This window comes from Aythya fuligula, chromosome 3 (genome assembly GCF_009819795.1).
Source record: "Aythya fuligula isolate bAytFul2 chromosome 3, bAytFul2.pri, whole genome shotgun sequence".
Taxonomy (NCBI): domain Eukaryota; kingdom Metazoa; phylum Chordata; class Aves; order Anseriformes; family Anatidae; genus Aythya; species Aythya fuligula.
The window spans coordinates 71815090-71840271 of record NC_045561.1 but is presented as its reverse complement, the minus strand read 5'-3'; the positions used below and the strand labels follow the sequence as shown (position 1 = coordinate 71840271).

At 44.6% G+C, this 25182-nt stretch overlaps 1 protein-coding gene across 5 annotated transcripts in view; it reads left to right on the top strand.

Moving 5' to 3' along the window:
* Nucleotides 1-24958, top strand: part of FYN (FYN proto-oncogene, Src family tyrosine kinase) — a 128163-nt gene extending 103205 nt beyond the window's left edge. For 3 of the 5 annotated variants that reach the window (XM_032185807.1, XM_032185806.1, XM_032185808.1), the window contains 6 exons: nucleotides 1651-1815; nucleotides 6346-6525; nucleotides 8152-8228; nucleotides 8325-8478; nucleotides 15530-15661; nucleotides 24303-24958. In XM_032185807.1, the coding sequence (XP_032041698.1) occupies nucleotides 1651-1815; nucleotides 6346-6525; nucleotides 8152-8228; nucleotides 8325-8478; nucleotides 15530-15661; nucleotides 24303-24511 (917 nt within the window). In that variant the 3' untranslated portion in view covers nucleotides 24512-24958. Of the gene's footprint in view, nucleotides 1-1650; nucleotides 1816-2295; nucleotides 2452-6345; nucleotides 6526-8151; nucleotides 8229-8324; nucleotides 8479-15529; nucleotides 15662-24302 lie in introns of all 5 variants that reach the window. The other 2 variants (XM_032185809.1, XM_032185810.1) reach the window with 2 other exon arrangements.
* Nucleotides 24959-25182: the final 224 nt, after the last annotated feature.

The window sequence follows — 25182 nt, the reverse complement described above, 5'->3', positions numbered from 1 at the left end:
AGACCCATCCCACAGTGGTTTCACCTGCAGTCTCCCATGCCCAGGCCCAGCTGACTCAAAACATAAATACTGCCTCTAACTACCTGCTCAGCACTCTGGATTCAGGGAGAGAGGTTTATGACTGCCTAGATTTACTTTTAGAAAGTGCTCAGTGATGCCCAAATGGCTCTGTAAAGATCAGCGTGGTTCCTGAAGAACCCTGAAGAGTCCATAGGTCAGCACCTCCAGCCTTCATCCCATCGCTGTCCAGTCCTGGGTCAGGAGTTGGAAGTACCAAGTGTGGCTTTGCACAGACACCATTCACCATTCCCTAACAACAAATCTTTCAAGGATAAGTATTGTTCTGGTGCGTGCAGCCCGGGCTTACTGGAGCACCAGCATGCCAACTTGCTTGTTTGTTGTTGTTGTTTCAATTAAAGAAGACAAGGAGGTCTTGTAAACCTCTAGTTCTTTTCTGCAGCTATCCAAAATTGTAAGGAAGCTTTCCAGATACTGTCCGTATTTGGAGTAGTCCCTACCCTGATGTTCCTATTGGAATTATCTTGGAATAAGATGTGCCAACTGACCAGCTCATCTTCCCATTCTGTGGACTTTGCTGTCCTGCTGAAGGAAGCCCAAGGTTCCTGTCAGGGTGTCTCTGGGGACTGACCCACCACCTCATAACAGCTGTGCTGAGGAGGGAGAGTGTGGTGTTGCAGGAACTTTGGTGTTTGCCCACCCTGTGATGCTGAAAGAAACTTTTCACCTTCCCAGAAAGAAGTCTTGTTCAGCAGAATAAAGATTGTATTTGAGACTAAAAACCAGTAGCAGTTGCCCACCTTGTCCTGCTCTGCTGTCCCGTTTTAAGATGCAAGCTGCTCTGCAGCTTTATATCATAGCCTACTTGGTGCTGCATAGTACATTACACAACATGTATGTGTAGGTGTGTATATATATATATATATATATATATATATATATAAATCATTGGTTTTACTCTGGCTAAAATATTTTGTGACTTTTGTCACAGTTCAGTCTTCTGTGAAGCTTTGCAAGAGATAAGTATAATGAATCTGCCCCAAATGATGCAGGACTGTCTTCATACACTAATAAAAGTCTGTTTTATTAGGAATGCTAGAAAAAGACTGCTAGAGGATACCCAGAACAATACATTTTCACAGAATAGGATATAAAAAATACCATTTCAGAGGTCACATTAAAAAAATTGCAAAAACTCTGCCTAATTTTCATCACTGTGGTTCTTAGAAAATCTGAATCCTCCTTATGTTTCTGTTACTTAGTTCAGGAACAAATCAGCTTGTAAGTTACTGATGATATTTAAAAAGTTATGCTGTACTATATACTATACCAGTTACTTATGCAGTTATCTTAATGCAGCTTTGTGGGAGAAGGGAAATCCTGAGTCCATAAGAGAAACCATTGATGGTCACCTTCAATTGCAGGCTGTGGAAGCAGAAACTAAAATATTTCCTGTTCTGTCTCAGATGAATATGTTTCAGTGTTCAATTTCTAATCTTCCAGGATGCTTTGTGGTATGCAACTAACAGCTGTTGTGAGTAGCATTGTTTTTATGCTTACTGTTTTTGTTTCATGTCACACTTTTTTTTCTTTCCTCTTCTTTGCTGTTGGCTTCACTTCTGGCTCCATCAGAGAGAGCTGCAGGTCTTTGCTGCCGCTTAGTAGTCCCCTGTCATAAAGGAATGCCAAGGCTTACTGATCTGTCTGTCAAAACCAAAGATGTCTGGGAAATTCCACGAGAATCCCTACAGTTGATCAAGAGACTGGGAAATGGGCAGTTTGGGGAAGTATGGATGGGTATGGAGCAAAATAATTATTCTAAAATAGCTCTCTGTGTGGGGATTGCAAGATGGAAGGTGAAAATGTAGGACATCGTGACCCACAGGAAAAAAAAAAAAAAAGCAAAGCTCAAATTGTTAGGAGAAATACCTTTGCAATCACGACTCTGACCCTGAAATTATTTAATTTAATCTTCAACTTTTACTGTAATGGATGGCAAAAGAAAACTGGAATTTCATGTTTCCTTGGAAGGCTTCAATTATGACAAATTACCACCATTTTAATAATAAATCACAGCTCACATAGCAATCTGTTAATTATACCAGTGAGCCTTTTCATGCAAGCTAATAAAAATGTCTTTACCTTCAGTATCCAAAAATCAGTGTTTGCAAATGAACCTTAATGCAGCACTGAAACACAAGTCACCTTCCATCTTTCTCAATGCATGCATAATTTTGGATTATAAGTGTGTTTTTTTATTAATTTCCTCTCCTATAGAGAAAGCTGATGGTTTGTGTTTTAACTTAACTGTGATTGCTACGAATAATACCCCACAAACTGTTGGATTGGCTAAAGATGCATGGGAAGTTGCACGTGATTCATTATTTCTGGAACAGAAGCTTGGTCAGGGCTGTTTCGCTGAAGTGTGGCGTGGTAAGGCAGAGAATATATTTTCCTTTGGATGGATCTTTTAAGGCCCTCTTGGCTGAAATAAGCATTTCAAGTAGAGATCTTAAGGCTCAAAGATCAGAATAATGCAAAATGTTAGACTGTATCACCTCAAACAGACATACATACAGTAATCCCCATGGAAACTTGCTTTCATTTACACACACTGATAGGAGAGTGCAGGGCTTTCAACTTCATTAATTGCATTGAGTTTATTTGAGTGACTACACAGTTGTCAGGTTTTAAAACAGAAAGGATGCTGAACCTTTAAAGTAGAATGGCTAACCAGAAATTAACCTGGTAAACAGGCATTTTTCTTTCCTCATCTGTTTTAGCATTGCTGGGGTCAGACCCTGAAATTGCTTCCATCCCCTCCCCCAGATTTAAAGATTAGCAAGCTAATATTGTCAAGCCAGCTTTCCCATGCATCCACTCCATTAATTCAGTTTTGAAATTTGTATCTGCAGCAGAATCCTGTAACTCAATATAGAGACCAGGGACAATAGAGTCAAGACTTGCCCAGCCCAGCTGAACCCACACTTTGAAGTCCAGAAACACTGACATTTTCCAAATCCACTGACATTGTTTTCTGCCCACTTGCCAGCTTTACTTACTACTCCCTTTCTATGGGCCTCATTCTTTTAACGACTACAGAACAATAGCAATTAAAAATATATATAAATCTTAGAATGGCCGTAGCATTGAAACACAATGTAGTGGCCATTTAATAAGAGGTGGGCTCAATTTTGGTGCCAAACTGCACTCTGTGTAGCCTCTTTTAAAACGTCTGATTCAAATAAAGACTCACCATATGTTGTTTCTTTACTTCATAGGCATTTGGTGGAGTGGTTTGGTCGTTCTTTTTGTTGCAGCGACACAAAGAATGTAAAACCAAAATAACCAGTGGGTTCTCCTGGGCTCTTGCAGCTGTTTTCCGTTGCAAGACTACAGCAAGGAGCATGGCAGCAAGTCTGAAATTTATAGAATGTGTTTGAGCTATTACCAAAAAAAAAAAAAAAAAAAGATAAAAACAAACTATGTTTTATATTAGCATCCCTATATAACTGCAGTTTCACCTTCTTGTTTTCCATCTTGAATGCACGTGAGAGTTTCACGTTGATATTAATAGTTAGTGGCCAGCTTTTTTTGTGATCTTAAACTGTTACAATAAGCTAAAGTAAGAAATGTAATTAAAAAAAAAAATCAGCTATGAGAAACAAAGTGCCAAGTGCCAGTACCAAATATCTGTCAGAAATGGAGAAAATACTATTACAGTTGTGACATTATTTTTCCTAATGTACAGTAAAAATGTTAATAGCCCTGAAGCGTTACCAAATTGGAATAGATTAACACGGTAAAAAAGAATAAAAAAGCCATTAAGTAGTAACTAACTACCTGCGGGAGGAGTTCAGACGGAGGGCTCCGCTAAGGAAAGTTATTTAATTGTCTGTGAGATATAAAGATACCAAAACACAACAAGAAAATTTTACGATTTAAATTGGATGAGAGAATAAGTTTACCTTTCTGTCTGATTTTCTTTTCTTAACCAAAGGTAAAATCCTAGTTTATTGATGTCAGTGACAAAAACCCTGGTGTCCGTGAGGCTCGGGTTCTGCCCAGTTTGTGTAACTGGTGCTGCTCCTGCGAGTGACTGGGACCAAAGCGCTCTGTGGGTCCATGGCTCAATGGCTCTATACAGGACACCCTCCCTTTCACCCATCCCAAAAGGTTTTGGCCACTCTGCTTGTGAAGCCAAGAGCTCAGGAGCCTGCCTTAGGTGCTCTCAGGTGCTCAGGACATCACTCCAGCCCCAGCAGTGGTCACAGCACTTAGCGCTGAGCTGGCAGAAGAAAACCAAGGTGTAGTGAAAACCAAACTCATACTGCACACATATTCTGGCTAATATGCTTCTCAACCCCTCCTCAAACAGCCTGTAGCTGCATGAGCAGCCCTGGAAGCAACAGGCAGCATTCGCAGCGGCTCCCCCACCGCTTCTCCCCTGCCCTGGATGAGGCGAGATGGCAGCTGGGAACTGACTGCTCACACAAAGAGCAACCCACTTCATTTATGCCCTGGCAGGCTGCAAGAGCTCACAGTGAAGTTATTTTGGCTTAACCAGTTCCTGTGCAGCAGCTGAGCCACGGTAACTGACAGTCAATGCGCTTTTCACAGATACATACTAGGAATTACCCTTTTTGTTGACACCCTAATTTATAGAAGCTAGATTTGAGCCTCAACCTTCAATGTACTTTGTAGGTCTTCTGCTATTTTCATGTTCATGTGCAGCAGAGTAGGTTTCTTCCAGCACAATTTACATCTGAAGTCACATAGTGCTGCTCTCCAGCCTTGTTAAAACACAGCTCCCTGTTCACACACTGTAGGGGATCTTTGGGATCCCAATTAAAAGAATGGCACTGCTGCACTCTCCAGTCCGTGCGTGCTCTGTAGAGAGACGATGGGGAGAGCATGGACTGCTTATAATTGCATAAATATATCTATATAAATTTAGTTACTTTAAAAGTAACGTAATAAATAAACTGCCATTGCTTCCATTGCTCCTCTTTACTGTAGGACCAGAGCAGTGAATTTATCAGTTAAGGCAGTCGAGGATTTCTCTGAACACCCGTAGCTCTGTGTGTGTCTGACAACTCCACAGCGCTGTATGAAAACACACAGCTGAGATGTGTTCGCCTGGACTTCTGCCAGCTCACAGAGCAAGCTGCTGGGGATCCTGCGCTTCCAGGGCTGGTGGCTTCAGCCCTCACTGCAGGCTGCTGCGAGCTCAGGGCTCCCGCTCGGCTCCACGGCAGCCCTGCCTCTGAAGCAGGGTTCAGGGAAACCTGGCCCAGGGGCAACCAGAAGGCGCTAGGGAAGCGGTATTTCTGCCCACTTTTGTTTTCTTCACTTGACCTTCCCCTGAGCCCCAGAGAAACCTGTTAACGTAGGTAGCTGCTGATTTTTTCCTTTCCATTCCTCCCTCTCCTCCTTGCAAACTCCCAAGTGCCACCCCACCACTTGTGGGAAGCCCTGAGGCAGCCTCCCCTGGTTCTCCCCAGCTCCTCGTGCAGGCTTTTGGGGTCCAGAGCCAGGTGCCTCCCTTCCTTGCCCTGCACCCCATGGCCTCTGCACCCCTTTGGCTCTCCCCACAAGGATGCCCCAGCCCCTCGGGAGCAGCTCTGGCACATCCTCAGCCCCAGAGTGAGGGTTGGTAGATCATGGTGTGACCATGCCAGTCCCAACCACGAGCAGAGAACAAGGTGAGGTGGGGAGGAACCTCCTCATTTTCAGCCAGCAGCTGCAGGGCTTCCAGGGGCGAGGAGGGGAAGGGAAAAGACACATTTCGGTCTGGAGGCAGGCCCATGTTTGTGAAATGAAATTGATTCCGAATTTGTTCCTTGGGAATTTTTCTCATATTTTTTTTTCCTCTGACTCAGAAGAAAAACAACATGTCAAAATGTCTTGCAAATGGAAAGTTCTGGGTTTAACCAGTTCTGCTATCCAAATCTGTGACTGGAGCTGTGTTGTTGTCTGGAGTCATTCCTTATTAGCAGGGAAATGCATAAAGATGGATTTCAGCAGTCCTGCATTTTTTACTCAGAGGAGGTTTCCGTGGGTATCACTGGGAGCGTTGTCTGAGTAAGACAAGAGAGATCACACCCCAGTGCCAATGGGAGTATTATTTTTTGGTATAATAGAAAAAGACTAAGACATGAGGGAGGCGTGGGAGGAATGTAAATGAAAAGGCAAAATGCGAAACCACTCTTAAAAAAAAAAACAAAAAACAGTCTTGTGTCCTTGCTAGTTTACTCCTCTGTTTTATGTATCAGTCAGAAAAAGGAGCAGAAGATGTTTAATCTAACTAACTGTCTGTGCTTGTAGGTACGTGGAATGGAAATACTAAAGTGGCTATCAAGACTCTGAAGCCTGGCACTATGTCTCCAGAGTCATTCCTGGAGGAAGCCCAAATCATGAAGAAGCTAAAACATGACAAACTGGTCCAGCTTTACGCCGTGGTATCTGAAGAACCCATTTATATTGTCACGGAGTACATGAGCAAAGGTGAAGCCAGAGCTGCTGCCCTTGATAACAGTGTTTTTTCTTTCTCGAAGCTCAGAGGAAGTCTCTGAGTCTCATACAGAGTCATTCAACTCTGAATGGGGCCCAAAAACTAAAATCCCCCCTAGGTGTACAAGCAAGAATCACATAAAGAAAGTTTGCATGAGGTGGACAAGGGAGAAGCCAGTGCATCTTAAGTGTTTTCAACTGCATCATTGTAATATATGATTTGCACATATGATTCTTTTTTCTTTTCCCTGTTCTTTCCCCTTCCCTTTTTCATTCTCCCTTCTCTTTTTCTTTAAGCTACCTAACTGGTAACAACAAAGTAAAATGAGAAAAGAAAAACTTTCAGCTCCATCAGATCTCCAGCAGGGGTGCTGAGAGTAGAGCAAAAAAATCTGCCTGTTTTGGAAAAGCAAAGGAACCAAATAGGAAACATAAGTTCTCACAGGGAAATTTCATTGTACATTGGAGGATACACTCTGAATTTTTCAGTACATTTTTTCAGCCTATTTGGAGTTGATTTTTATTTTCCTGGCAGGTGCCTGCCCACCTCCCTGCTCAGAGGCATCCAAACGCTGACTAACTCACACTTTAATCATATGTCTTAGTGACAAGCATGTGCTTTTTCCCATTAAAAGAAAAAAAAAGAGAAAAGAACAAGAAAAAGAAAGAAAGAAAAAAAACAACTTCTCAAAAGCCTTCTGAAATATGTGGTTTATTTTGGCTTAGTTTACTATTTTTTACTGTACCATTTTCCGTCTTTGTTTCTGAGGTTGTGGCTGAGGATTTATCAAGGGAGAAATGTCTAATCAACTTTCTTTTCCCCTTATTTATTAAACCAATTCACTGACCTTATTTAAAGGAGACTGCTACACTTCTCTGCTTAAATAAAAGGTTGAGAAGAGAGCTGTAGCACTCTATGCTATTTTTAAAAGCTACAGGGGACTTCCTTGCTTTTCCTTACAAGAGGGGCTTGTGTCCATATTGCTTTTGCTAAAATCACTTCCATTTGATCTCTGCTTGGTCTTCTCTAGTTTTGAACAGTGATCATCTAAAATTAATGGTTCATGTTTGTTAACTAGAGAAGGAGGGCTACAAATAGCATGGTTACCAATTTCCTAAAGAAAATTAGCCTTTGTTAGTGCTATCCCATTTGGAGTTACCAAGCTCCAGGCTGACCTTTCTTTTGGAGCAGGTTGAGCTGGGATCTGACTTTTTCCATAGCTTGTGTGGCTTGGAACCAAGCTGATGCTTTTCAGCGGGCTGAGGCCTTTTGAGAGCAGCAGGTATACAGTTTCAAAGAGCACTGGAAAAGTTAAGAAAGATCAGCTTCCTTAGTAATGGTCAGGAAAATTAAAAACAACTTTCTTCTCCCTGCAACTTTCTTTGGACTAGTGACATACTCTTCTGCAAGCCAACCTTAATGCAGAGTGAAACAAGTACAGCAGGAAAATTTTAAACTCTTGTGTTTGCTTTTTTCTGGTTTTGTTTTGTTTTGTTTTGAAATTGTCCACTTGCACTCAAAGCATTATTGTCTTTAATATTGCAGATATTGTTGCATCTCCAACCTGATAGCCACTGTTTCCTCAACATTTCTGTATTGTGTCTACTTTGCTTTTACAGGGAGTTTGCTAGATTTCTTAAAAGACGGCGAAGGAAGAGCCTTGAAGTTACCGAATTTAGTGGACATGGCAGCCCAGGTCTGTTTTCAGAGTACTGAGCACTGAGATGTGCATGTTGTGTAGCCCACTGATGTCTGAGTTCCTTTTAAAATGCACCCATTGTGTTTCATGCAGGTGGCCGCAGGCATGGCGTACATTGAAAGGATGAATTATATACACAGAGATCTGCGATCTGCAAACATTCTGGTGGGAAATGGCCTAATATGCAAGATTGCTGACTTCGGATTAGCAAGGCTGATTGAAGACAATGAGTATACAGCAAGACAAGGTACATACAGCAGCAAGCGTAGCACTGAGCATCATTTTTGTGACAGGGGAAGGAAGAGTAGAACATCATTAAAAAAAAACAACAACTCTCTCCTGTGCTTTAGAGTTGCCTTCAGTAAATCTTGAACTCACATTAACTCCTAGCCCAGAACTCCACTGCCAAATGCATCCCTTACAGGGCAGGTCTGATTAGTTGTTTTTGTTTCATTTTGGTCAGTTTTTAAATGAAAGATGATGAATAGACACATGGGTGGGTGAAGTGACAGTAAAGATGAGATCCTCATGGTGCTGCAACAGAGAAGATGCTTTACTTTGCACAGTAGAAAGCCTGACTGGGGACAGAAAAGCCTGTTAGCTAGTTCTTTAATGGTGTGCCTTCTAGTATTTACTAACCACTATCAACATTGCTGTGCTATTCTTGATTTCTGTATTTCCAACTGGTCAAAGAAATCTGTTTGAGAATTACGTCTTTATGCAATAGAGCTGTCTCCCTGAAAACTGTTAACTTGGAGAATTTAAAGTTACTTTAATAGGAAAGCCATTTTCCAGTGCCACACAGAATGCTGGCCACCGCCGACCACTGATATGCTGTAAGAACAAATCAAAGAGTACCACAGCTTTTTGAAAAAGCGTGCGTGTGTGTGTGTGTGTGTGTGTGTGTGTTTGTGTTCAGACTGAGCCATGACACAGGCCCTTTGTAGTTAGTTGTTCTTTACAAGTTGTGCTTAGTTGTCAGATGTTGGTCCAAGTCTGCAGAGCTACGGTTTTGTTCTCCTTCTGCTGGCAGCCCGCTGGTAGTGCTTGCTCAATATGTGTCGGTAAATACCGCTCCGGCCCTTCTCAGTTCCAAAGCCAGCGAGTGTCTTACTAAACCACGCTGTGTGTCATCAGAAAGTGAGTGAAGCTGAGTGCCTCATAACCCACATTTACCCCTTCCTATTGCAAGTTTTTTCTCTTCGCCAGAAGTCCCTCTTTTAGCACAAGTTTCGCCATTAATTTCGCCAGTAAGGGGCTAATCCCTTTCTCTAACTTCCAAGTGCTGACAGAAGGAGCCAGAGAGTTTCCAGAAAACCTTCTTGCCTGGGAGCAGAAGCTCTCCCACTGCTCACACCCCTCCTAATTGCTGTCAGCAGTACCTAGTCACGGGGACGGGTAGCACGGGCTGCCTCCACGCTAACAGTTCACATTCAGGAGGGAAGCCCTGATTATTTCGTGGGGGCCCTTAAGGAACCTGTGGTAGGTACTAATGCAGAGCTAACCACTACTGAGTGGAGCCTGAGGGTGAGAATTGCTCCTTGTGAGCAAAATAGCCTCGTGTCAGTCTCTCTGGAGTAACAACAGTGTCTGCAAGCTCTGCTCAGCAGAAAGCTGCCTGCTGGCCCTTCCCCTGTGCAAAACAAGACGAGTTTGCCTTGAAAAAGGCAGCCAGATCCAGTCTGTAAAATGGCTTTGAAACCGTTTTCTATATTATCTTCATTTTTGTCTGTTTCACTGCCATGTCTTTTGTTCCCCTTGGAAATGTCCCAGTGTATAGTTTGACAGGACTAATTATTCATTTGAATAGACAACTATGTAACCTACTTCTGGCCAAGTCTCTTCAAGCTCATGATCCCTAGGAAATCCTCTGATGACCTGTTTGCTTCCTGGTTTAAATGTCTTAGAATAGTTGTGCCCTCTTGACGTGTTAAAAATCCTTAAATACCCGACTGACTGATGTGGAGGAAAAGCTCAGATTTTATAAGACAATAAAAGTTGTTGGATTTGGAGTGGGAAAGCTTTGAGCTGCAGGAAGCGAAATGGCAGGGGGAGGGAGCGTGGTTGTAGGTATGTCCTGCCCATGGAAATTACTTGTGGAAAAAGTGGCTGGGAAAGGGGGAATGGCTTGGCCTTTAGCCTGTGTCACTGATGGTCAGGACACCAAGCCAGGTGGGCAGCCAGGGTTGAGCCTCGGACGTCTAATTTATTGAGGATGATGGCTTCTGATATGCCACTGGAACTTTTCTCCAAGTGCAGTTCAGTCCCGTTTTGTTGTGTTCAGCTTCAGTTTTGATCGCTGCTTGGTGGCGACCACAGTATCAGAAGGAAATGGTCGCCTGTGCTCATTTCCCATGACCTATCCCTTCGGCATCTGGGGACTGCCGTGTTTCTCAAGCTGGCTTCTGCCGCAGTGGGAGTTTAGACACGGGAGGAGAGCCCGGCTGAGGGAAGGGGGTGGGCAGCGCTGCAGACCGGCAGCTCCTGTGGGAGGGAGGAAATGTTTTGCCTCCTGAAATCTGCAGATTAAAGCCTTCGGTCACTCTCTCCTCAGCAGTTTTGCTTCTCAGGGCTTAAGTGTGCTCACAGGGAGCTTGTTGTCGGCCTGAGGAAGAGGTGGTTTTCTCCGGCCTCGCTTGATCTCCTGCTCCCTTCCCCCACTGTCACTTTTGTCTCTGATTAAATATTTTGAAAGGAAACAGATGGGGATGCTTTGAGCCCCGGCGGGTTAGAGTGCGGGATTCCTGAACCTGTGTGGGTATTACTCAGCCTGGTGGTAACGTTTCACCGACCAGCTTATTTTCTCGTTGGGTTGAACAAAGGAGGCCCGGCCGCTCCTGATTTATGAGAGGTAAATAAAAAGCAGTTCGTCGTCTGCGCTGCCATTTCTCAGCAGTGGTCAGGAAGGAAAGAGATGGTCACACCACTGATGATTTACAGTGTGTGACTAGCAGCCATGCACCGCCATTAAATAATACCCCCCCCCAAAAAAAAAAAGTTCTTGGCTCGTAATGAACACTTGGCTCCTCTTGCTCTGAGAGGAAGTGAGTAATCAAAGGGGAAAAACATGCCTATTAAAGCGACGCCCATCTGAAAGGCTGCAGTGGGGAACTGTGCTGCTGCAGCCTGCACCGTCAGGGCTTGCTTCTTCTGGCAGCCGCTGTTGCAACATCATTTTCCCCCCGCACAGTGTCGGGCGTATTCAGTCTTGTTTCCTTCCATCCGTGATTTTGCCTGTGTTAAAGGCAAGCCTCGAGACTCCTGGTGTTCTGCAGGACAGAGAGAAACTTCCCATCACCTCAGGCACAGGGTTTCCCAGCTCTGCTACCCTCGCACTTATCTGGTTCACAGCTCTGCGGAGTTTTGGCCAAGCACATGGCATTTTTGTGGAGAGTGCCGAGTGCTCCACAGAGCTGCTAGGGAAGAGCTGTTACTATTCTAAGCAGTAGCAGCTGATACAAATTTAAATTTGCCTTAATTAAAAAAAAAAAAAAAAAAAAAAAAAGAGCAGAATTATTTACCAGGCCATGATTCTGCTGCATTCACTGGCAGGGCCTGCAGCAGCACTGCTCCGAGCACACATGAAACAATAAGGATCTTATGCCTTCCAGGCAAGTCACAGCTATTTTGGGAGCTCTCCTACATGTTTGTAAACTTTCGGATCAACTTTTGCCTCCGTAATGCTTAGAAACATCTCCTTCCCGCCTGTCTTAGAAACGAGTGATGCTTCTTATTTTTGTTTCCTCAAAAAGAGCGGGAGTTTCTTTGGGTTCTTTTCCCCAACCCTTGTGTGGAGGCTTGGCTCCAAGCTCACCAGCTCCTCAGAGCTCCTCGTGCTGGCCACCAGCTGCAGCATCTGTGGCTTTGCCCTCACTCCATGCCCATCTTTCCCTGGTCCATCATGGACCAGGCAGGACGGATGGTTCCTGCTTCTCAACAGCAACCCCCAAGGTCCCAGAGGGATAGCAGAGGTGCCATCTGCTCCTCAGCAAGGAGCAGGACCAGGTCAGGAGGAGTCAAGGACACAGGGCAAAGGCCAGGGCTGCGTTTGGGCCCGTGGTTGTGCCCCTTGTTCCCTGCTTCCTGAGGAGGGATCGGCCTCCCTATTTCACTTTATTTCTCACAGCTCAAAAAATGTAATTGCGCAGTCCCTCCCACACAGCACTCACCATCGCCTACCCAGGCTGACTCGTTTCCTGTTACATGCTTGCTTCAGCGTTTCATTTCTACCTTTTGTGGCTTTCCCTTTTCACCCTCGGGAGCGTTGTGGTTCTGAGCTGCGCCCTCCGGCTCTCACCCGGCAGTTCCCATGCTCCTGGCTCCTGGCACTGGGGGTGCTGGGCTTGGTTTTAAGGTACGAGAGGCAGCAGCTTCGTAGCATTTCTGGAAAAACGGCTGTTATCAAGCCAGCAGTGGCTCTGGGGCATTAATCACAGGGGTTTGTGCTTTGTCGAGACTGAGATCTGACAGACAAAGCTCCAAGAGATTTTCGCTGGCCTCAGAAGAAACCACACAGAGAGCTGTACATCGAGGGCGTTTGGCTATCCCAGGCCCTTCTGCTCCTCCTCCTCACGCAGCCTGGCTGGGCTGGAGGAAGACTTAAAGCAGGATCAGGGGCTGCTTTTCCCAGGGGATCCCCCCTGAGTGGGAGGTGACCTCCTGGGTGCGAACACTGGGGCAGAGCAGGGCCTGGGCTCACAGAAATCCTCAGAGGCAAAAGGCAGGGCCACAGCTCTGCCCCAGCATTGTACCAGGAGCTTTGGCTCGTCTCACAGTGCAGGAGCCCAAAAAAGTCTTTCGCTGTGCTGAAATGTTTCAGAAGAGGAATGGAGATAAAAGCCACAGACAGTGACCTCGCTTTTGGGCAAAGACAGGCTATCCTGACCTAGGAATGCAGCCTGCGATCTGTTTGTACAGACAGAGTTACTGACTTGCTAGTTTGTAATAAAGCATGTTCCAGAAAAAATGAACAAAAAAGAGACGAATCCCCCCCAGCGATGCGTTTCTGCCTTGACAGAAGCAGATAGATAGGCTGCGTTGTCAGCGGGGGTAATTCGGCTTATCAGATTTATTAAGATGCTTGTCAGTACTACGCTTTTTATCTGATGATCTGATGCTGCAATTTGTGTGCAGCACGGAGTCAGCTTGTTTAATAAGCTGCCGAGGCCTGGGCAGGGGGCTGCTCTTTCTAACACCGTGCTGGGGACAGGGTTGTGGGTGTGCAGAGGCTGCATGTCAGCCAGGAGCTCTGCTGAGCAAGGGGAGCAGTGTCCGGCCTGCACAAGTGCCTCCAGCAGCAGTGGGAGGCTTCGGAGTGGTACTCAGCACCTTTTGGGGTTCTAGCAGCAAATGTGGAAGGTAAAAATGCTGGGGGAATTGCCCTGAAGGAGTCTGAAGAGATTTCTGTCCTCCAAAGATGACCTGCAGGCAGTTGCCTCCTTTCTATCTGAGCGTCAAGAACAGAGTCACTGAGTGGCTTGAGGTCAGAAGGGACCTCTGAAGGTCATTTGGCCCAAACGGGAAGCAGAAGTGCTCATCTTCCAACACAGCTGATCATAAATAAATAAATAAATAAATAAATGTTGAATGAAATGTGTGCAACACATGAACAAGCAAACCCTCAGGCTTGGCCATCTCACACACCACCAGACACCATGCTGCTGTAGAGACCTCAGACATCCCAGCCATGGTGGATTTTAAAATAAAATGAAGTTCTGCAAATTTTGAGTCTTGTAAACCAAGATTGGTCCCATGAAGCCGGGGAGACTGAGGCCAAAGCTGAGCACCTGAATTATAGCTCCTGCCTGCAGGCCAACTGATGGAAATACGGAAGAGGCAGGCTGGTTTGAAAGTGAATAGACATCTACAAATCCTTCAGCGCCTTTGCAAATCTAACCACTTATGTATTGATGCTTAACTAGCCTTAAGTTCCTTACTTCAGGCATTAGGGATTTGAAGCTCTGTCTTATGTCTTTTAATATAGCAGTACTTACTTGAGCATCTGCAATTTTTACTAGAAAAAAAAAAAAAAAAAGAAAAGTATTTGTTTCTGAGTAATATTCTCTCTTAGGATCAATTACAAGTAGAGTAGAAAAAAATTTAGCACACCTCATGTTTTACTAAGTAAGGGGATGAGAATTGCCATGTCTGCTCTGTACTCTTGGTCCAACTCAGACTGCAGCATATAGCAGAAGATGCGAGGCACTGAGCACTGGATATGGCAGCAGAACAGTGCCCGCAGAGAACTGTAAACAGCGCCATAACTTAACTCCCTGAGAGTGATTTGTCCACGTTACAATTTCCACACTCCTCCCGAAAGCTAAGGGAGCTTTTATGAGAGGGTGGTGAGAAGTCAAAGTCAGTATGTTTCAAAATGTGAGTGTTTGTCACTTGGGATCCGCAATAAGCAACGCAACTCTTTTGCCTGTATGTTAATACAAGGCACCAGGGAAATGTCTGCATATTTTTTCATACATACTACAAGTTAATTATTACCACAAGACTTTTCTTTAAAGTCATACTGAAAATATTTTCCCAAAGAAAACAGTAAATGATTGGAAAAGCAAATAAATCAGAGTTTAAAGGCTTGTTATCGTACCATCCTTACCACAACTGGCTCCTGCAAGCTCTGTTGATGGATGAGCACATTAGGCTGCACGTATTAAAGGCACTACAGGCTGTTCAATGCCAGGAGCTTAAAGTACACTGTCAAGTTATAAATCACAGGGCGAAGTTGTGCCTTGACATCGCTGTACTCCAAGCAACTTGAATGGCAATCTTATTTTTAAGTCCTTGCATGTTTCTAATGAAATATTAGGTTTGGTTTTAATTTACATTTTTACCATGTTTGTTTGTTTTGTGTTTTGCTCGGTTTGATCAGGGAATCTGGGAGGTACATTTCTAATAAATCTCACGCCTATTCATATGTGCTAACTGCGTGTGACTCGCAAATGTCACAGGGAAATGTTAATTTGAAACACTTTAGGAGAAAGATTTTCTATTACATTGAGCTTACTGGCTTTTAAACCTTTTTTTTTTGCGTTATAAAACTTCAAATCTGAATTAAAACTTCTTAACCCTCTCTTGGGATGTGGGGACAAACCCACTCCTTGCCTGCTGAGCCTTTGCTTCTGCCCTACATGTTTCAGCTGTCTGTGAGCATCCTCCATGGACCTGTTTGTTAATACTTGCGTGCAGCTCCATCAGCCTGCAGGTGTTGCAGAACAAAACAGTCACCTGCGAAGTGGTACTTTGATTCTGTCTCTGTTCTGATTAAGATTTATTTCTTCCTTTGCTAGGTGCAAAGTTTCCCATTAAATGGACTGCGCCAGAAGCGGCACTGTATGGAAGGTTCACAATAAAGTCAGACGTGTGGTCTTTTGGGATCCTACTGACAGAGCTGGTAACAAAAGGGAGAGTGCCATACCCAGGTAAGAAAATAGTCTGAGCCCTGCATCACCTGGGAAAGGAGTGGGAATGAGCTATATACTTAAATTGGAAAGTGTGTTTATTTTCATTGGGCTTAAAGGAGGATGGTTATCATGCATAGGTTCTGCTTGTGCTTGAAATTGGTCCTGACTGAAAGACAGTGTATGATCATCATGGTAAAAGTAACAAGAGGCAGAAAATCCAACATACTCATTTCTATTTTTTTAATTTGTTTTCAATTCATTTACATTGTAGCAAAATAATGAAAGCAAGGTAAAACAACTACCTAACAGAGCAAACAGCTCTCCCCAGTATTGCATTCACTTTAAAATACCAACCAGCTCCCAGAGTCGCACTACTGCATTTATTCTGTCAGTCTGGTTTTGTACAAGGTCTGATGACTGTCTGGATGTCTGGTATTACCAAATCTCCTTCTTATGAACTCTTAGATTTGAATCCTTGCATTAGACATGGATGGAAAGGAAAGGTAAAAAAAAATGTGTAATGTGCAGGCCAGAGCTCACGGCAAGGTCAGAGAGGGGCCAGGTTCTCTGCATGGGGGAACCGGAGGCCCCGTGACTCTTTGTTGAAAGCCTGCCAAGTATCCCGTGGATTAAGATTTGTAGCCAGGGTGACTGGATCTGCCTGTGCAGAAAGAGCTTTACCTTCTGCTGCCGCCCCTGGAGACTGCAGGCATTCAGGTAAAGGGGAAAGGGGTGAGGAGAAAGCAGCGCATTACATGGAAAAGGATTTAATCCCTTTGTTTACCTATCACCACGGATACTAACAACAGGGCATCTGGCTGCATCTTTATTCTTTTTGGGTTTTAATTCCTCACCAGTACACCTCGGCTGTGTACGCTAGGGCTGATTTAGTAGAAAGTGTCCTAAAGCAGTTTCAGTCTCCCAGTCTGTGCTGTTATCAAGCAGGCAGAGCCATACATCAAATCCAGCAAGAAAAGCATCAAGGTGGAGTCCAATTTATCCTGCTGTATCTCACGCCACTTCAGAAGGCTGAGCTCAGCAAAACTGAACTCCCAGAGCTTTTCCAGAAGGTTCAGCTTTGCTAGTTCCTAGCAGCCAGCAGCCAGTATTTGGGAAGAGAACCTGAGGACTGGAGGGGTTCTCATGATTGGAGGTGAATTTTGGCATGATTTGCAGGGAGCAGCTTAGCAAAGCTGTGACTGTGCCAGCAGTCACAGAGCTGAGGTAGCAGAAAGTGGGGTGGGGTGTTTCTGTGGGATGGGTGAACTCCTCTGCCCTGCCCTTCCCCATGTGTGTGGTTGAAGAAAGCAGGGTGTTGCCACCGCATGGAGCAGTTGTGGCAGTGGCAGGCACAAAGGTCTTCTTGCCCCGAGGATTACTGGCAGTGGCATGGGGGAGCAGTGGTTTCCAGGAGGTTATTGAGGGCTCAATGAGCAGGCACGGACTGCGTGCAAAGGTTGAAGATAGAGAGAAGATGCGTAAGACATAGCTGATAGGGTGTTATTTTTATGGGATGGGCACAGATCCTGGCTGGGGTGCAGGAAGAAGATGCTCCCGGCCAGTGCTAGCAGAGTTGCTTTGCCAGCCGTGGCAGAATTAAGGATTTGGTTTTTTTTGTTGTTGAGCCCTACATTTGTGGGGCAGCGTTGCTCAGTGCCTAGCCTTTCATCATCTGCATGAGCTCAAGCAAATACACACAGAAAAAATACTCTTGGAGGCAAAAGTGTCCATCTAAGCCTTGTGTTAACTCACAGGTTTGTAAGTGAACCCTGTGTTGGCCAGGTCAGCAGAGGACATCTGCACTTCCCAAGTGTTTCTTTCCCTCCCTGTGGGAGAACGAGGCCACTGGATGTGCACTTAAGTGCTTGCAATATATAACTTCTTGTAGGATCCCTGACAGAAATCTCAGGCATGGTCTGTGTCCTGAAAATGCGGACAGTTTTATTAGATGGCAGCCGGAGCACATCAAAGACAGCTAGCGGCCTCTCTCCTCTTCCAGCACCGTCCTTCCCCTTCATCCTTCCCTGCATAAAGCCCTCACGCACTGAGAGTCCTTCCAGCTCACTCTCCCCTAGCCATGCTAGGAAGTCATCAAGAAGCTAGAAACGGCTTCTTGCGTGTTACATAGCTCGGAGTCAGCAGTTGGCTGGATGCTCACGTACTGCCTCGGTTATGCCCTGCCTGAGCTCTGTTCCTTCCTGCCAGGGCTTCCTCCGCTGCTCAGCCAGGCCTTAACCATCTCATGGTCACCTTCACTCCCCTCTCTGTCAGTTTTACCTAAGAGCAGGCTCAATTTCAAGGTTTTATTTCCAAAACCTTTAGAGATTTCCATTAGGTCTCATTTTCCAGACCCTAAGTGGGGAGGCATAAAAATGCCTAAAAAGGCCAAGGCAGTAGTGGAACCGGGCTTTCTCTTAAGCCTGCCTGTGCGTGTGGGATGGAAAGAGGGCTCAGGTGAGAAAGGCCTCCTAAGTCTCTGAGAAAAAAGGCTCTTCTCCCCAGCATAGAAAAGTTCATTCATCTCCAGCTTCATGCTGGGGAGATGGACTTTCTGGAAGGACAAGGCTTCATGAATGTTGGTTCCTGACCAGGGCAGGGTTCAGACCCATCCATGGGACTTTTCTTGCCTTCGTGCCATGGCTTGCATGAGGAGGAAAAGATGGAAGTTCAGCCACTCAGAGAGGCAGCACCGAGCCTCTCAGAGGACCGAGGGAATGCAGTTCAATGCTGACCAACTCGGTGTGTGGATTTGCAAGCTCTGAACGGGGTCAGCTTTGAAACAATAAGGGTCATGGAGCTGACACTCTGCTGTAACACCCCTTTTTTCATAGTGGTGGGCACATTGTCTTGATGTTCCTGCTTTTAGCATGTAGCAGGCCAGGGAGAGCAGGGAAATGTCCTCAGACAAAGGAATTGCTCTCTTCCTTGACAATATCTTGGTGCCTGGAGAGGTTATGTACATCTGCACCCTGGTTCTCTGGTGGTAACCATGCCCACGGGGCACAGTAGGTGCCAAGGCCTTCTCCGAGGCCTCATGCCTTGGAGAACCAGGCATTGTTTTACGTTTGCACAGACGGAGGGAGAAACACCGCAAGGAGAAGACAGGCAGTTTCTAGGAGGGGCACAGACTGTGTATGGAGTAGGACTTGGCATTCCTTGTCCCCCAGATTTCCACCAGATGGATGACCCCTTTTGGGAGGAAAAGCTGCAGCAGGGGCAGGACACACAAACAGTAAAGATTTTGCTGGCAGAGGTGAAGATCAGGCTAGAGTTCACGATCAAGCCTTGCCCCCAGACATTGTAGCTCCCACAAGCAGGACTGACTTTTTGACAGCTGCCCCCATCTCCATCCTTCCACCAAGCCTGTTCCTTCATCGACAGACACAGCGCACTGCTGCCCAACAGTGCTTTCTCATCCTTTTCACAAGGCAGCAGGTTGGAATAAGCAGCTTTCACGGTCTTTCTGTGTGTTGAGGTTCTATTTTCACTGTCACAGTGGAGAAATAAAAACTGGATATGGGCAGAAGAGGAGCCAAGTCTAAAAAATAATCTGCTTAGTCAACCTTTTTCAGGTTCTGCTTCTTTCCACTTTCACAAATGTCCCCTTGGATCTTAGCGTCTTTTTAATGGAGGTTAAGAGTCAGAGGCTGCATTTCTGTAGCAGCAGTCTGTTTTATTAATACATTGCCTTTTGGATAGACAAAATTCTCAGCTGCACTAAACAAGCACCTCTGAACTTGCCCCTTCTGCTTTCTGCTGAACTTGTCACATGGAAAGCGTTTGCATTTTATGGCCATTCTGACAGCCACCACGATATTATCCACATTGCTGCCTCCAGCCAGCTTGGCCTACAAGTTTGGACTCCAAGTAGCTCTGCAGTCCCTGGGGAGCTGTGGTCAGCCTCCTCCTCATCACTGCAGGAGGCTGGGGCCAGAAGGCTGGGGCTGAGTACACATCAGTGACCCAGCACGTGTGGGTACCATCGTCACGTGGATGGTAGCTAATGACAAGAGAGATGTGTGTACTCAGCACATAGCACAGGTAAGCTCAGGTGGGTTTCTCTGTAAGCAGGAAAGCTCAGTCACAACTCTTATACCAAGCAAAAAATAAATATTTATATTTTAAATACTTTTAAATACTGTATTTAAAGTAATAATAATAAAAGATTTTGATAGCTTTGTTTTGTGGGTGTTCTGAGGGTGATAAGTACTTGGGGATTTTCAGGCCTTAATTTCTAAATAAAGTGGTATGACTTCCAGATGTTTAAAAATTGTTAATACTTTTGCACAAGAATAAGTTTGTATTATTCTCTGAAAAACATCATTGTGCTTCAAAGGGAACAGCTTTCCCATTCTCTTCACTGTACTATTTATGCAGTGTATGTCATGGTCTCCCTGCCTAAACCCCCCATCCCTCTCCTCTCACCTGTACCTTTTCTGTGGGGCTGTCCCCAGAACTTAGGAATTCTGCACTTAGATCAAACCAAACAAAACCCACAAATCGACCTGTCTCCATTTTACCTCTCTGAGAGTGCCAGTTTTGATCTAGTCCCTACGGACAACTGCACGGTTTTACCTTCTCAACTGCACTAGGGATGTGCAAACCTGTCCAGGACTGAGGAACCTGTGAACACGAGCAGAGGCACAACTCTGGACTCTCGGAGAACCTGAAAGATAGCATATCAGGGGATGGGCAGCAGCTGAGCTGTTGTTTTAGGAGTCATACTTCAAGCATTTGTGTCTGTATTCGTGTTTAGTCATTGGTCTAAAATCATGCAGTGAGGGTTGAAGGAGCATAATTCTCAGTCCAATACAAGAAAATAAGAATAAAGTGTCTTAAAACCATCACTGTCCTCAGTGGACTTCACGTTGCCCAAAGTAATCTATACAACATCAGCTTTGGGTGTGGGGATGCTGCCTAGTTCCAGCAATCTTGTTTCCTGCCCTCTGGAGCAGCAGCGTTGCCCAGGTCTGTGCTATTTGCACATCTGCTGTGTTCTGTCTCACCAAGCTCCAGGGCTTTTTTTAGCCACAACTGGAAATTTTACATCCCCTTTTATGTCACCGTAACTCTTACAATTGCAGCTTTTCCAGGAGGATTCAAACAGCATTGCGTTTCTGTCTCTCATCTGTATGAGCTGGATTTTTATTGTACTGAGCTTTAAAGAGGTCGTATCACGTAGCACCCTAGGACTATTGCAAGTTTCACTAATAAAGCTGGGTACTGGGAAGTTATTTCATTTTTGATTTTCTCGAGGACTGAGTAGTTAATGAAAAACCCATCGCTTGGAAATTGGATGTTTACTTTTGGGTTCAAATGCTAATTCTAGAAATGTTATGAGCACAAACTGATTTTCAAGCAAGTGAAATAGCTGTAGTCAACAGAAGAACATTGTTGAATAGTTTATTCCACAGACTTACGTGTGTTTTTTTTAAAATAAACTTTTAAGGTATCTAGAAGCGTATTGCAATCAGAATTTCATTTATTATTTACTAAAAGAGTTGAAACTCTCGGGTATTCATTAGGAGCGAAGAGTTGTACAGGCTGTTCAAATATTCTCTCTGTGGTGTTAGAAGTACAGATACAACAGGCTCCTGCCATCAAAAGAGAAACACTAAAACCTGTAGGATAAGCTAAGCAAATCCAGATAATGGGTTTGTAAACATAAATAGGCCCATTAAGAAGTAAAAAGCATACCTGACACATTGCTATTTTTATAAGTCAAAGTAATAATACAAGCAAGATTAATATATATATATATGTATTTGAATCTCCCTTTTTAAATCAGTAGCACACAAAAGGATTCTGCAGCCCTTGCTGGACACATGAATTCCAGCAAGGAATGTGAGGATTGCTCGATTTAGTTTCATATCTGGGTTTTACTGGGAGGGAGGGGAAAGGACAAAGGCAGAGAAGGGCGTTTTCCTTGATTATACTGTGATGAGCAAAACCTGGGACAGAAATGACTGTGACTCCAGGCAGCAAAGCCTCTTTTATGTTCTTCTCTCTATCTTTTTTAAAAGAAAAGAGAAGGGAAGAGCTGTTTGTGTTTTTACTCCCCACGCTCCCCTCCTCAGGGTTTTTCTTCCAGCACCGAGTTTGTTATCAAGTTTCAGTGTGTGCTTGCAGCACCAAGTAATACACCGGATAAAAACACCAAGCATTTGATATCTTAGAGTAACAAATCAGTTGGGAAGGAGCTTTCCTGCTGCTGTTGATTCCATCCTTGTTGTACTTAAAGGGGCACTGCCAAAATAAAAACAAAGAATTCAGTTTGTTTTGGGGTTAGGTATACACAGTAGATGAGTTACTGGTAACTCTTATTTGCACAGCCTTTGCTATGTAAGGGAAGCAGAGCACAGAAGAACCTCTTAGCCCAAAAACTGAGGTAATTCAACTGATTCAAAGACACGGGTGTGAAAAAACAGTGCATAAAAAAGTGCATTTTTTTTTGTTCAAAACACACACACAAAAAAAAATAATAATAAGAGCACAACATGAGCAAAATGCTACTTTTTCGTGTAGCATCTCAGAAACAACAAGGCACCAGAAGGTTTGGGTTGGGTTGTTGCTGCCCTTGGGTTGGCGATGACTCACAGACCACTAGTGTTCTTTTTCAATTTAATAAAAAAAAAAAAAAGTAGAATATGTTTGCAAATGTTCTAGCTGGATAATGAGGAACATCCAGAAGTTTGTTCTGTGTGTGGCAAGCCTTCCTCGTTTGTTGTGAGCCCGTGTGACCTAACAGCATCATCCTGAACCTGATAGCCCAGGAGAACATTAACTCCATGCAGAGCCCGATCTCTGCAGAGCACCATGGTTGCTGTTTCCATCACTCTGTAGAACCCTAACCAAGGATAGGAAACAGCATGTCGGTGCTGGTGTGGAAATCTAAGGTGATGCAGTAGGCTAACCAGGACTGTGAGTCAACCAGAACGTGACCAAACGAGAGACTGCACACCTGTGGGGCAGCCTGTGAGAAGCTTGGAAAGGGAGAAAGGGAAGGCAAGCAGCTTGTATTTGACATAGTAGGCAACAAGGAGCAAGTGGCAAGGCCGTGGAAGGGATGGTTGCAGCAGCAGGTTAGGAAAATGATCCTTACAGAGGTATTGCAAATGGATTATCAGCAGGAGGAAATTGCCCTGTCAAGATAAGAGGAGAAGGTGTTTTGTAATCATAACACGAGGTGAGAATCTAGATGTGGGTCGTCAGGAAAGGCTGTATCTTGCAGATGCTTCTTTCAAAACATCTAAGAATTAAAAACAACCGGGATGTGAGGACCCAGAGTAAAGATCAGACCCAAGGATACTGCTGAATTACCAACCTCAATGCCACTCAGCGTAAGGATACTGCGCCCACCAGTCAAGGTGCAGAGTAGACAAGTGTATCTGTGCTGGAAAAGGTGTTTGAATTATTTCTCCCAAGTAACTTCAGCTAAAATATGGAGTGGAAGGAGGAGGTCCCCTGGGTCCTGAACATGGTCAAGGGAGCACCGTGAAGGAACTGGGTGGCAGGATGGTGTCCTGGAAGCCAGGGGGAAGAGCAGCCAGCAGAAAGAGCAACACCAATGCATTTATTTCTAGACTTGGTCATGGAGAAACTTCAGTGGTTCTCCTGGTTTTCCTGCAGAGCTGCTTGGCAGGGCCCACCAGGGCAGGGCAGTGAAGCCTGCAGATGTTTTTCAGCAAAGGACTGAGGCATGAGCTGGCAACTGGCAAGCACAAAGCTTGCAGTCAACGTGCATGCTTTCTCTGAAATATTTCCACATGCCTGTGGTGCCAGTGTTACCCTTGGTGCCGTTAAAAAGCCAAAGCAATAACTGGAAGAGATAAAGGAACTAAAGCTGAGGTTGACTGCAATTAATGTATGGTGAAGAAAATCGTATGGTGAATTGTAACGTGTAATATAAAAACAGCAGAGGAAATGAGAGTTACATGGAAAATACAAGATAGCAAAGGGCCTGGCTTACCTCTTAAACAGAGACAAGCATGAGAGCATTTCTTTCTTTACTTAAGAGAGAGCCATGGTTATGCCATAGAGCTGTTTGGCTTGGCATTTGACTCATCTTCTGAGCAGCTTTGTTCTGTTCTGGGGCGGGCTGGAGCAAGACAATAAGCTAGAAGCAATACAGCACAGATCATTAGCAGTAGTGAGCTTCTGAACTGATGTGGAATTAACACTGCTGGATGTGCCTGGTAGCCTCAAGTCTGTCATCTTCTTTAACCTCAGCAGCACAACCTCACAAAGCCCTTAAAAAGGGGACATGCTTGGAGTGTTTCAATAATTAATCTTAATTTCTAGAATTTTGAATAGCCTTTCTCATAAGGCAACCATTTCACATAATGTATTGTGTGGCCGCTGTTGTTGGGGAGGGAAGGTGCCAAACCCTACCCATTTTGACTAAGCCAAAAGGGTAACCATGGGAGCAGCATTTTAGCCATCGCTGGATTTTAAAACCCTCTACAGAAAAAGAAAGTAATCCAGGTTACTTTGCAGGAGATGGGGAGCTGAAACAGGACATTGAGGTGGTTTGGTTTACTTCTCCTCTTAACTGAAAGAAATAAGTAAGGTTGAGGAATATGTGTTGTAGAAACATAACTCGGATATTTGGGTTAATTTTCTGGTAACTCAGCAGTGTGGGTTTGTCTGTCCTTAACAGGCATGAATAACCGTGAAGTCTTGGAGCAAGTAGAGCGCGGTTATCGGATGCCGTGTCCTCAGGACTGTCCCATCTCCTTGCACGAGCTTATGATCCACTGCTGGAAAAAAGACCCGGAGGAGCGTCCAACTTTCGAATACTTGCAGGGTTTCCTCGAAGACTACTTCACTGCGACAGAACCCCAGTACCAGCCCGGCGACAACCTGTAAACCCCTGGTCTCCACACACTGTCACGAATTACCAGGTGTTCCTCAAGCCCTGCCCCCCCTGCCCTTCGGCTTCCAACTCCGTGATCGGCTTCCCAAGAGTGCAGCAGCATCTTCCAGCACCGCCGGGCACAGGAGGGGCTGAAGCTGGGAGCTTCCGCAGCCCTCACCTATGACCACTTGTCCTAACAATCTGAATGTCCTGGATGAAAAGGAGAAAAACACTTGTTTTTTCTTAATCAAAGACTCCAAAACTGCATTGTATTGATGTTATGTAAACTGCAAAACCTCCGTTCATTGTAAATAGTAACTCAGTGCCAATAACTGATCCTAGTGCTTTCCTTTTTTTAAAACGCAAAACCTATGTGATTTTAACTAGTCTTCTCCTGATTCAACTAAAAGTATTATTTTCCAGAAGTGGCCTCTTTGTCTAAAACATTTTTTTTCATGTTTTAACAAAAAAAAATAAAAAAAAAATCAGGACAGGTGTTTGGTTTTTTGCTTTTTTTATATATAAAATATATATAATATATATACATACCTGTACATACAGTATATGGGTGCTATTGCAGAGGAAACTCATTCTGAACGGAATGAATCCTGCTGCAGCAGTACCCAGAAAGTGATAATTTTACTGCAGACATGAAAGCACTGGTGGGATTCTGAAAGCCAGT